Here is a 13248-nt window from a genome sequence, read left to right on the forward strand (position 1 = left end):
AACTGAAGGCATGAAGTGAAAAAATAAAATGTAAACCTGAATCAGGACCTGGGAGATATGTTTATTCATAATAATCTTAATAACAATTTAATATAGTCGTTATTATTGCAAAGTTGAAACTAAGTACGTATTAGGCAAAAGTTAAGCATTCATTTGTTAAATTGTGTATATTTCCTTATTCTCTACGTCAACCAGAGCTGTCGAAACTGTAAACATCACGTGACTTCACGTCTACCTGAATGACGTAACACGGTCTACCTGGATTTCGCTGTGGGCGTCTTGCCGCTAAGAAACCTTAAATGGGCTGATCGCAAACATTTGCTGTCGTTCACTACTGTACATAAGACGGACATTAAAGAGGGGGAGAATTCAGTAAGACAACATCCATTGTTTACATTCACACGTTTCATTTGGGTTAGTAACTTATATCGTACTCTATATCGCAACGTGTTTTCGGTACTTAAATGTACGCGTACGGTTTTCATAATTGTTTAACCATTGCATTTAAATTCAGCAGTTTTGTATACGTTTAATGTGTTGTTATTTAATGCTAGTTAATTAATATGATATTTGTAGTTAAGCTAATACTGTAGCATACTATAGTATTTTCTGTATTAAATTCCTGTAGTGTTTTTGAACCTTACTATAGTAAATATTGAAGAATATTGCAGTTTATCCAGGTAATACTACGTAATGCTATAGTAAATAGTGTACTACAAAAAAGCCTACTTTTACTATAATAACACTATGGTTTTGCACCAGTCATTAACTAACCCTTATCGCTTCACCACTTATCCAAATGTTGATCTATGTTTGTTTTTTACAGTACGACAGTATGGCATCCATTTCATCCGAACAAAACACACAGCCTAGTCCTCAGCTGCTGTTCGTAGGAGAAAACGATAGTAAGCGGCTTTTGGAAGTGTTTGTCAAACGAAGCCTAAGCCTTAATGAAGGATCGCCTAGGATACGTGAGCACAGGTCCAACAAATTGGTCACCATAGCAGAGAAGCAGAAGAGAGATCGCAAACATTCCAGTGATACGTCCCTCAACCTGACTTCACAAATCTACGATGCAGAAGAGGATTTCAGAGAGGAGCTCTTCACCCAAACCGAATCAGAAAAAAAGGTTGATACGCCGTCGGAGAAAATGTTCATAAAGTTGAAAATTAAAGCAAGTGTGCGTCGCAAGAACGGCTCTGATGCGTCTCAAAAGTCCAATAGCAAACCTAAGAAATGGTTTCAACGAGAAAAAGGCAAGGAAGATGACGGACCAAACCATGAGGCTTCACCTTTTCAAACCCATGCGGTTGAAGATGGTCATTCAAAGACGTCAAACAAACTGGAGTCTTCTACTGAAGAAAGGAAGATCGATGGCTCTGACATGTCTCAAAAGTTCAACAGCAAATCCAAGAAATGGTTTCTGCGAGAAAAAGTCAATGAAGATGGTAGACACAACCATGAAGCTTTACCTTTCCAAACAAATGTGGTTGGAGATGGTCATACAAAGATGTCAAATAAACTGGAGTCTTCTACAGAGGAACGGAAGAGCAAAGAGAGCAAGAAGCAAAAGAAACCCACAGTATGGAAGAGTTTCTTGAATTGGCTTACCAAAGGAAACCAGGAAAAGGAACAAGAAGTTCAAACGGCCGTAGAATCGCCCCCTTCTTCTACACCCCCATCACCACAGATTTCCTGTTTACCTTTATATGAAAAAGGTGATATCGGTATGCGCCGCTCCAAAAGTATGAAAAAGAGACAATCTCGGGGTTCAATGAAATGGAGGCGAAGTGGAGATATGTCAAATGTGGAAAATGGAAAAGGTGCATTTCATTTTTTACTTGACTTCATTTTCAGATTTGTGTAAATTGGAAGAATGATCTAATGAAGTTTCACTTTCACAGTAATTGAAATGGTGGAGCCAACCAACTGTTACTATGAGAAAGTGTCAGAGGAACTGGAGAAAATCGTGCATGAAGTAAAAGACAGCCCGGCTGATGGGCACGCTGCTTTTCAACCAACGGGCCAGAATGGTGTAAAAAGTGAGTGTTTTTTTTATAATGGACTCCAATTTGAATGATGCAAAAGAGAAGTCACTTGAGTTCAAAACCTCAGGTAAACAAGGAATCCCGAAAACACGCAAAGTAGTCATACTACTTTTTTATAGTATAGGAATAGTTTACTATAAAGAAACCTGTGACCTTGTTTGTGAATTCCAGGTTAAAGTCTCATGATCTAGTGATCAGATTATGAGCATCAAAGTTTGATTTTACTCATTGATTTTAATCTTTGACATGACTTTACTCAGGCAATATTAAAGTTATCAAGGTTATGTTTTCACTGAATGTTCTTTATGTCGGATGATTTTATGTAAATTACAAGGCAGTTTCACAGGCAGGGTCACAATTATTAAAGGGACACTCCTCTTTTTTTTTTTTTAAATGCTATTTTAAATCTGATTAGACCATTAGCATTGCACAAAAATTTTTCCAAAGAGTGATATTACACAGCGCCCAAAATAGTCGCCTGCTATTGAGAGTAACCAAGGGGACTATTTTCGGGCAGTGCGTAATATCACAACGCCTGCTGCAGCCATGTTACAGCAACAAAGTCCTTGATTATTACGCCAGAATGAGAAAATAGTTCTTAGATATATCGACCTAGAAAATTGCAAAAATAGGAAAAATATCTAAACTCTTTAGTTATTTGTTAGCACGATGCTAATGGTCTAATCAGATTCAGTTAATTATGCTAAGCTATGCAAAAAATGGTACCGCCAGACCCCAAGATCAGCTGAATGGATTCCAAAACGGTAGAAATCAAATATTTGGCTCTGGTGGAGTTGGAAAATGAGCATTTTTCAAAAAAAAAAAAAAGGTGGAATGTCCTTTTAATAGATAATTTTTTCAGGACATTAGTTTCATGTTTTGCATACACTCTCAGAAATAAAGGTACAAAAGTTGTCACTGGGATAGTACCCTTTCAAAAAGGTACACCTTTGTACCCAAAGAGTGCATATTAGTACTTTGAACTGCCAAAATGTACCTTTAAAGGAACATATTTGTACCTAAATGGTACATATTAGGACCTTTTTTAAAGGGTACTGCCCCAGTGACAGCTTCGTACCTTTATTTTTGACAGTGTATAAAATATTGGCCAGTGCATTTTTTAAAATCAATATCTTTAAACAACAAGCACAGCAAATATTTGGCAAAATAGTTCCTAATTTTTGTCATACTTCTGCTAACTTTTTGTTTAGAAGACTATGAGGATGTTATCAAGAGGATCACAGAAGTGATAAAACAGGAAGGCGACTTCATAGATGACAAGGTGGGTGTCTGTCATGTCTTCTGAAATCAGTAAGCGTCAAAGAAATGCTTTCGGATTTGCAGTTTAATGCGATGGAATTGAAAGCATGCAAGTGGAGCATTCCATTTAAACCTTGTTCAACCCTCACACATTGCTAAAAAACTACTTGAAAATATTAGAAGCACATTCTTCTATGGATGTTTCATGTCAAAGTTACCAAATTTTGCGTTTCCCCACAGTTGCAATGCTTTCTGGCAATGCAACAATGTATTTTATAAATTAAAATATGACTAAATACGTAAACATCTAGGGGTGGTTTCCAAGGCAGGGCTTGTCCTAGTCAAAGACTAAAATGCTTGTTTGAGCGGCCTAATTTAAAAACATCTTGCACTGACATATCTTAACATATATCAGTGCCATTGTTTTGTCTCAAGATCCAAAACTTTCTGTAGATAAAGTATATTAGATGGCTGAGTAAATGTGCGGCTTTTATATAGTTTAGTAAAGTTAAGCCTGCAACTAGCCACACATAGATATTTCGTTACAAATAAACTCAACGTGGATTATAATCTGGTTTGAGACTTTAAAGTTCTGACCGGACATCCTGTGGCCATTCAATCAATCCGAACCATAGTTTTAGTGATTTGTTTTTTATCCTAATATAAATAAGCACTAGTCCTGGATTGATCTTAACCCTGTCTAGGAAACCGCCCCCTAATGTTTTTCTCCTGTTCCCTCAGATTAAAGACAACACCGTTGTGAGTTCATTTCTGGAAGGCTTCTCCTACAGATCTTTCCAGCAAATGGCTGACCAGTATGTCCAGTCGGAAGTTCCAGATAAGGAAACCAAACGGCCCGTCGTTGCTCCAGAACTGGTGAAGTTCGCCTTTACCCTGGACTTCACAGCCAGGGTGGCAAATCTCCATCACCTAGCTACGGGCCAAATCATGGGCTTCGGAAACCAGTATCTCCAAGATCGCTTTACACATATGAGTGAGAGTCATCCGCATCTCAATGACACTAGAACAGATGGACTTAAATCAGAGAACCTTGACCAAGACTATCCGAGCATATGAAGTGGTTTCCTATTGGCATGACTTGGCACTTTGAAACAGCAACACTGAGATAATGTGAACTTCACCAACATTTTACACATAATGATGGATCTGAAAATTGACTGAAAACAATCATAGCTTTAAGTTGTGTAACAACACATATATTATGTGAATGCACATTAAACAGAACTTTTCTGAATATGTCATAGACGCTGCATCCAAAATCGCCTACTTCCTATCAAGTAGTAAGTAGTATGTCCGATTTCATTGTATTTGATAAACAGTAGTCACAAAGTATCCGGATGACCTACTTCCGGATAGATTTTTAAGTGTGCATTTTATGGACACCATGATGCCACACAAGCTAATGTAAGTAAATATATAATAAAAATATCAGAAATCTATGAACGCGAAGGTGATTTAGGTATCAAGAAATGTATTCATCCTAATTTAGTTGTACTTGTTAAGCAACACATACATAAATTATGGTGGCGGTTGTTCTGATTACATTGTAGGTCAAAGGACAGTATGTCCGAAATGTATTCATACTACACCCACACATATGAAGCATACTGTTTTAATGATAAAGCAGTAGGTACTTGAACTAATTTAGTGCATACTTCCAGAGTACATGATTTCAGATGCAGCAGGAGTTTTTTTTACAAAATGGAAAGAACGTGTTTGAGAGAGTTTAAAAACCTCATCATCATGGAGAATATTTCTGAAAAAGCAGCTAACATGAGTGCATATTTGAAATGAAAGGTTCACTATCAATAAGAAAACACCCTTGCAATATAAAGTTTTGTAATTTTTTAAATATATTTTTTAGATATAACTGTGTATGCGGGCATATGCAAAATGTGTTTATAAAGAATAATTATGTAATTATTAATAAAATATTTTTTATAAAGTGTTGTGTATTGAATTTATTTTAACGTGATTTTTGTTTTATACCAGATAATGCTCAATGTAATGCACAACCAAGCATAAATGAATTTATTATGGATATATTCTTAATCAGTCTTCCTCTTGTACATCCACATACACCTTCAGAAAAGAAGGTAAAAAAGTTGTCACTGGGACCTGGTACCTTTAAAAAGATACTAATATTTTGGGTACAGATGTGCCTTTGAGGTACCAATGTATACTTTTAAAAAGATACCGTTGTGTGAATAAACTTGTGTATTGATTAACCGGTTCTTGCCATGAACAGAGCCATAGATGCTGGAATGGCGCATAGAATAAATAAAGAAAGAAAGAAAAATACCACCGGACTGACAACTTTTGTACCTTGTACCTTTTTCTGAAAGTGAAGAAAAAGGGGATGAGAGATTTTAATCTCTCTCTGCATTCGCTTGCATCTCTGAGTTTAATAAAAAACCATTCCTCAAATTTGAGCTGAAGTGAGAAAGTTGAAGATGGTGGCTTGGCATCTGCAGTGTCATCTGGGCATCTTTTTCCACACAAACCAGATGGCTGGAAGCAGAGGACGGATCATTTTCCAGACCAGTGATGTGAGATCTGCTCTGTCTGGTTCTTTGAAGTGGCAACACAGCCTAAATGTAAAGCAGGAGAGAGGAGAAGAATACGGACAGATAATGTGGAGCAAGAGGTTGCAGAAATCGAGCAAACGTGGAAATAAAAGATGGAAAATTCAAAAGCAGCAATCTGAAAAATGTAAGGGCTGTTAATGTATTAAGATCTTAAAGGAATGGTTCACCCAAAAATAAATATTCTGCAACTGCTCTAGTAAATTTAAATCCCATGGCAAGTCTTCAAACCCATGATGATACTCTTGGTAATTCATTATTTCTTTTTAAACTCCTTAAAATCACTACCTTGACCCCATCTTTGTGTTTCCTCTTTTCCATTGACGTACTGTATTCGCTTCATATTCAAATCCTCATCCAAATTCGGCTTTACGACTGATGTCATTGCAGCTACTGAATATTTATTGAAGATCACATTACAAGATTTAAAACCTCTTTCCTACTCTTTAGGATGAAATATTTATATGGACTAATGTAATTAATAATATATTTGTGAAAACCCAGCTAAAGACATATTTTTGTGATTTGTTGTTTTCTAAAATATTCTACATAAAAATCAATCTTTAAAAATATAACCTTGATATCTTTAATAGTGATTGAGTAGGGTTAGTCAAAGTAAAGTAAAATAAAAGTAAAAATCAATGATTGAAATCTAACTTTGATGCGCCAGATTCATTTAAATGCAGCTCTGCTGCTAAACAGTAAAAGTCAAAACCTCAGCTTATTTTTAGAAAGCGTCTGGCCAGCATGCATTGTCACTATATGATATTTTGCCACCTGGATCTAATTTTAGACATTTTGAGACAAGTGATTGATGACTGCAACATTTGACTTTTCTCAAGTGCATGCCTCAAGATTTTCACTACACACACACACACACACACACACACACAGTGATATTTAAACCTTTTCCGAGCAATATGTGATATTTTATACAAATGTCAAAAAAAAGTTTTTACCCAAAGTTTTTAATTATACTTACATCTCATGTCCATATTTGTTGGTTTAAATATCTACGCAGTCTTTAAGATAATTTTTTACAAATTACTTAAAGTGCAGATTTCAGAAATGTTACATCCATAACGTTGCATCTTCCTCATAATTTCGCCGGTGCAAAATGAAATAAAAAATGTATTATTTTTTTAAAAGTCATACCTTCTTCATTTGTTGGGTGTTTTTGCATTTCATGTCACAGAATTCCTACAAAGTACGTTGTCTCCTACAAACTTTGTTGTGTCCTTCATTTGTTACATCCATAACGCATGTCTATCATATATATCTAAAATAGATACACGAGTATAGAATTATATTTATCTGATGTCTGGACACTATCATCAGAGGTGTAGGAAAAAATAAACAGATGGTTCAATTTATCAGTAGATCAATTTATCAGAAGAAAGGTCTCTTACCTGGAACAGCTTAACGTTTTGTTGTAAAATGAGAAATAAGTTGATAAGAGTTAAAGTTACAAACAAGTAAATGGAAATGAAAAAGTTTTAATGTTAGCTTAATGTATTGGTAACACTTTACAATAAGGTTGTATTAGCAAACATTAGAAAATGCATTAACATAATATAGTTTTTCAACATGTATTAATTCTGCTTAATGTTAGTTAATGTCGATACAATTATTCATGGCAATGTTCACAGTTACAACTTTTGATTTAATAAATGTATTAGTAAGTGCCAAATTTAACATGAATCAAGATTGTTCATTGTTAGCACTCTAAAAACAAACGGTGCTATATAGCACCAAAAGTGGTTCTTTGCTCGCAATCATAGAAGAACCGCCTCCAGCGCCATATAGCACAGGTGAAGCACCTGTGCAGAACCAAACAGGGGCCATATAGCACCACATATGGTTCTACATAGCACTATATGGTTCTACGCAGGTGCTTCACTGGTGCTTCACCGGTGCTATATGGCACTAAAAACGGTTCTTCTATGATTACGAGCAAAAAAACACTTTTGGTGCTATATAGTACCGTTTGTTTTTAAAGTGTATTAACTAATGCATTAACCAGGGTCACTCTTTTTCAGAGATCAATTTCCAGGACATTCCTCGGCTTTCCAGGACCTTTTAAATATCATTAAACCAAGCTCAATTCGGACATAATATATTTTACAAATAACATGTACACAGTAAAGTCCCTGTCCAAGACCCTGCAACATCCAGCATGGCTGGATCACTATGGCGTAGGGAGAATTAAAAGCATAAAGCCTGCTACAGACAATGACTTGACAATGAATTTCAATTATCTTATAAGATCATGACAGGTCACACTGCATGACATAGATTTAATAAACATCTATGGCCCAAGTCAGTAAATGTCATCAGGGTGCACTGGTTGTAAACAGTCATTGGCAGCAGAGGACCAGCGTTCAGGGATGGGCAACTTCGGTCCTGGAGGGCCGGTGTCCTGCAGAGTTTAGCTCCAACATAATTAAACACACCTGAAGCAGCCAATTAAGGACTTATTGGGCATACTAGCTGGTGTGCTGAGGCAAGGAGCTAAACTCTACAGGACACCGGCCCTCCAGGACCGAAGTTGCCCATGGTATAGATGTAGGACCAACATTTAGGAGCAGGACCACATAAATTGTCATGATTGTTTCACAATGGAAAATTTTATGTCAGAATAGCCTAAAATCATAGTATTTCAACTTGCCATTCATACACAGAGAGCTTTCTGCTAAAAAAAGTTTTTTCTTTTTTAGACAAACTCTAAATGTTATTGCTTGTTACTTAAAGGGATAGTCCATTAATAACAAAAATTCTGTCTGTTGAGCTCATAAAAAGCAAACATTCAAATATTTATTTAAATTAAGTTAAAATGTCATTTTTTAATTTTTATTAAGTCACAATTTAACATCAAGCTTATAATTATCATTGAATAGCTTTAACACAAGAGAATATAATATTGGTGTATACTGACAGTCAGTGGTATATAATTCTCTTTGTATAAAAAAAGAAAAATTTGCATATAGGCCTATTTACTGAAAGTCTGTTCCTCAGCCAGAACAAGCCAAAGCGCTGCCAACTCCCTTGTAACAAACGTGATCTGACAAGAATATCTGCCTTTATAATGATAATAAATAAAGCAAATGGTTTGATACTTTCATGCCGACTGTTGAGATCCTAAAAACAAAGTGCTTGTTGTCCTGTTTATTAGGTGACCGTCATCTGAGGAAGATGATTACTGCAAAACACAGCTCCAATTGGTTATGGTAATACATAAAGTTAAATATTACATTAAATGTTACATTTTACATTACTTAATTACATAAAAAATGAATACAAAGTTATTGAATTCTGATGCTCACCAGTTATATAACGCGTTCTTTGCAGGCCGCTGTTTTTATTTAATACGCATTTGGCAGATATTTGAACTATAGCTTGAGATGCTAGTGAACAAAGATTTAGGAACACATAGCCTACAAATGATTTTTTTTAATCTGTATATTATAAGTCATTACATATGAAGTAAAAAAAATGTTAAATAAAATGAGACAATTCTAATAAAGGCTTAACCCTGGTGACAGTTTTCTTTTCTCATGAAAAATACAGATAATGGAATAGCATTTTTAATTTTCGAATTATGTTTCAGAAACGAATATTCAAACATTCATGCACATCCAGTTCGAACTGTACTGAGCACTTTACCCCTGTTTGCTTTGCAGTGATAGCTGGCCAGTGCATACTAATTATAAGTCACTTTAGATAAAAACATCTGCCAAATTATTAAACGTAAATGACAAAAATTGTGTGTTAAGTATCCCTTTAACAACTTGAAGTTGTCCTGGATTTTAAAAAGCGTTCTTATTTAATACTTCAAGTTTTCCAGTACAATTTCTGTTTTCTTTCATTTTCCATGTGTTTTTCAGCACTGGAAAATTACTCATTCAATTTCCAGGAATTCCAGGACGTGTGGGAACCCTGATTAACTAATTGTTAACAAATACAACCTTATTACCTCTTACCAATGTATTCAACACATCTGCAACTGCTTTTACAGATTTAAAAAAAGAGAAGTAGGCACAAAATCTTAACACAAAATGTTTTCCTTTTTTATTGTCAGAAGTAAAAAGAAAGATTAATCAAAGAGGCCAAAGCCCATGTCTTCATCAGACTCCTCAGATTCTTCTTTCTTCTCTTCCTTTTTCTCTTCCGCTGAAAGGCAAAACAAACATGCAAATGTGAACTTACATATGTAATCACAAAGCTCCCATGTGAGTTTCGACCTGACACGCACAGTAAGAGTAAGAACTGCTACTGTCCAATAAGATTGAGGGAGGCAGGAATGTTGCTATCAGACAAGAGCCAAAACAACCCATCACAAAGTTCAAGGTTGAGCCATAACAGACAGACAACCTAGTGCAATGTGGACTGTAAACAGGGTTTAAAGCAACGTGACAAAATATGAATTTTCCCCAGCATTTACTTGAATTTGAGTCATAGATGGAATCATACTTTCTGGCATCAAACACTTCCTTGAGAATTCTAATAGGCTTTATGCCCAGCTGCACCACTTCCCGAACCCCAGCCAGCTCCCCGCCCCCCGTCCGCCATCACCGGAAAAAGTGATTAATCCAGGTGTGTCTGATTATTGTTGTTGTGACTACTGAGGTCAGGCACACCTGGATTAATCAGTTCGTTTGTGACTACTGAGGTCAGGCACACCTGGAATAATCAGTTTGTCCGATAATGGCAGACAGGAAACAAGGAGCTGGCTGAAGTTCAGGAAGCAGTGCAGCAGGGCACAAAGCCCATTTAAACCCACATGACTCTCAAATGTGATTACGAGTATGTTTTTATACAGCACACTAAAAAAATAGTTTTTCTTCAAATATTGGTGCATGAACAAACTACTCACCTGCAGGTGCTTCCCCAGCAGGAGCGGCCCCACCACCAGCAGCTGCGGCAGAGACCGCCACTGCGCCACCTGCTGGCACGGAGGCTAACTTAGAGAGGCCTGTAGAAAAAACAAACAAATTAGCTCACAATTTCAACAGTATGTACAAAAAACCTTTAAACTAAACGCAGCGCAACCTTACCGGCATTCATGACTTCGTTGATGTCCTTGCCATTCAGTTCACTGATGACCTATTGAACAAGTAACAAAAAGCATGAGACATATACTGACTCATTTTAGAAATCAAAAGCATACTTGCTGACTAAGAGCAATAAAACAAGGGCATCAGAGAGCGCTTAGATAAAAATAGCGGTACAACCTTAAAGTGTACCTTTAATAAAGGAATATATATACCCAAGAGATTTTGGTATTCAAGGTTCATTACGTCACATACATGCATATCAAATTCTCAACTGCAATATTTCACAGACTTTATAGAACAGAAAAGTCTTGAATCTTTCAATGAATCATTGTTGGGTTAACTTTTTCAAGAATACAAGAGCCCACCTTGTTAAGACGTTCATCATCGGCCTCAATTCCAACACTCCCAAGGATGTTTTTGATATCTTTGGCGGATGGGTTGTTGTTGCCACCCAGTACAGCCAACAGGTAAGCGGCCACGTAACGCATTCTATGGGAGAGATTACACACACTTGTTTACACCTGCTTATATGTATGAATTACTATTTTTTACAGTGAAAAAAACTTCTAGACATCGGTTGCACATGATTAAATTAGGTTTTCTTAAAATTAAAATAACATTAATTAAAATTAATTTCATTTTAAGAAAACTTGATTCAATCATGTTGAATAGGTGTACATAATTAAATTACGTAGATTCAACTTTTTTTTATTTTATTTTAAGAAAACTTAATTCAATGATGTGCAACTGGAGATTTTTTTCATTTTCATAAAGAAAGAGTCAATTTCAAACAAACTCAAACACTTCCAAGTGGATCAGGTGTAAAACCTAATAAAAAGGGCCTAAAATAAACGAATACAGACATGAATAATGGACTAACGTTAGTGGACAAGTCATGGTTGCTTATTTAAGCACATCTTATTTTTGGAAACATGGTATTGAATTACAAAGCTCTAACACACTGACAACATTTATTTAAAATATACTATCAAATTAAAGTCGGTAAATTACTAAACATACTGTCACTTAATAAAAAAAGTGCTTGTTTTTTTTAAATAGCTTGCCATGTTACAAAACTAACGTACTTCCTTTAGGTCTACGAAACGTGTTTTGCATGCTTCATATAACGTTAGGTATCAAAGAAATTTGTCCCCAGAGCAGATTTCAAATAGCCAAAACATTTTCTGCCATCCATAAAGCTTTAATAAAATATCTAAGTTTTTCTTTTTTTTATCTGCTACGATTTACATTCTTTTCTGGACCTCGCTGATACAAAATGGAGCGTAGCTATAGCATTACCTAGCTAGCGACAGTTTTCGGGCTTATAAAACAGAAAATACGGTTATATTTAACCAGACTGTGCATTAAAAACATTGCAAGGGTTTAGGTTCATAAATATATCATCATAAAAAGATTAAGATTAAATACATCTAATAAATAACATACTTTAAGTCTGCGAAAGACACGAAACGTCGGTCACGCTGCAATTCCGGAAACGAGAGAACGAACGGAAGCAATAGCTGAAGGACGTAGCAATACTCCACAATCTGATTGGCTGCACGGAGCGTTGTGTCAAAATCAAAGGCGCTGATTGGATGCTGTGTTGTTTGATTAATGGTGCAGCTGAAGCGCTGTCATTTTCTGCTTCAAATGTCAGCTAGCTTTTTTATATTATTTCTTTATTTTTCAGTTGTAGTCACATAGAAAAAAACCTCCATAGATAGATGTGAATGTTTGCTGCGTTTGTTTAAATATTTTATTGACAGACTATTAAAGGGGTCATATTATGAGAGATTTTCAAGATGTAAAATAAATATTTGGTGTCCCCAGAGCATAGATATGTATATAAAGGCTAGATGGCTCGTCCGCGCTGCTGGCCAATTGAGTGCAACGTCCGCATTTTGGCGGCCATCTTACGACAGGGCGCTCGCTCACTCGTAGGTTTGAGTTTTAATGATACAGGTACTTTTAAATGACCATAACTTGCTTAATTTTTTACCGATTTTCAAACGGTTTGGTTTGTTATAAACGTCAAAGATGTACCTATGACACTGCATACCTATACTAAAAATAAAAAAGAAATTCATGAAACATGTTAAAGCATCCAGAATTATAGCCACGTTAATAACGTTTGTAAAAACCCAAACCGTTTGAAAATCGGTAGAAAATTGAGCAAGTTATGGTCATTTAAAAGTACCTGCACCATTAAACTCAATGCTACGAGTGAGCGAGCGCCCTGTCGTGAGATGGCCGCCAGGTGATGCCGTTAGGGACTCCGCC

The 13248-nt window shown here is 36.0% G+C and overlaps 2 protein-coding genes across 4 annotated transcripts; one reads left to right on the top strand and one right to left on the bottom strand.

Moving 5' to 3' along the window:
- The first annotated feature begins 215 nt into the window (after positions 1–215).
- LOC129451109 (uncharacterized) lies at positions 216–5274 on the top strand. 3 transcript variants are annotated; one of them, XM_055214171.2, is made up of 5 exons: positions 216–414; positions 827–1823; positions 1905–2042; positions 3263–3330; positions 4050–5274. In XM_055214171.2, exons 2-5 carry the CDS (start codon positions 836–838, stop codon positions 4383–4385), a joined length of 1530 nt encoding a protein of 509 aa, XP_055070146.2. In that variant the 5' UTR covers positions 216–414; positions 827–835; the 3' UTR covers positions 4386–5274. The 3 variants fall into 3 exon arrangements, with proteins under 3 accessions (XP_055070146.2, XP_055070144.2, XP_055070145.2); XM_055214169.2 differs by having other exon boundaries at positions 221–414; positions 3260–3330; XM_055214170.2 differs by having other exon boundaries at positions 221–372; positions 3260–3330.
- Positions 5275–9959: 4685 nt separating this feature from the next.
- Positions 9960–12570, bottom strand: rplp2 (ribosomal protein, large P2). The gene is made up of 5 exons (XM_055214072.2): positions 12415–12570; positions 11334–11457; positions 10969–11017; positions 10788–10886; positions 9960–10084 (listed from the first exon to the last, which is right to left on the bottom strand). Exons 2-5 carry the CDS (start codon positions 11454–11456, stop codon positions 10008–10010), a joined length of 348 nt encoding a protein of 115 aa, XP_055070047.2. The 5' UTR covers position 11457; positions 12415–12570; the 3' UTR covers positions 9960–10007.
- Between the last annotated feature and the right edge of the window lie 678 nt (positions 12571–13248).

This window comes from Misgurnus anguillicaudatus, chromosome 8 (genome assembly GCF_027580225.2).
Source record: "Misgurnus anguillicaudatus chromosome 8, ASM2758022v2, whole genome shotgun sequence".
NCBI classification, from domain to species: Eukaryota; Metazoa; Chordata; class Actinopteri; order Cypriniformes; family Cobitidae; genus Misgurnus; species Misgurnus anguillicaudatus.

Coding starts and splice junctions, on each gene's coding strand:
- LOC129451109 (XM_055214169.2), top strand. CDS start 836: ATGGCATCCATTTCATCCGAACAAAACACACAGCCTAGTCCTCAGCTG. Junction 2,043..3,259: donor GGGCCAGAATGGTGTAAAAA/GTGAGTGTTTTT, acceptor CTTTTTGTTTAG/AAGACTATGAGGATGTTATC. Junction 3,331..4,049: donor GCGACTTCATAGATGACAAG/GTGGGTGTCTGT, acceptor CTGTTCCCTCAG/ATTAAAGACAACACCGTTGT.
- rplp2 (XM_055214072.2), bottom strand. CDS start 11,456: ATGCGTTACGTGGCCGCTTACCTGTTGGCTGTACTGGGTGGCAACAAC. Junction 11,018..11,333: donor ATGATGAACGTCTTAACAAG/GTGGGCTCTTGT, acceptor CTTGTTCAATAG/GTCATCAGTGAACTGAATGG. Junction 10,085..10,787: donor TGCTGGGGAAGCACCTGCAG/GTGAGTAGTTTG, acceptor TTTGCCTTTCAG/CGGAAGAGAAAAAGGAAGAG.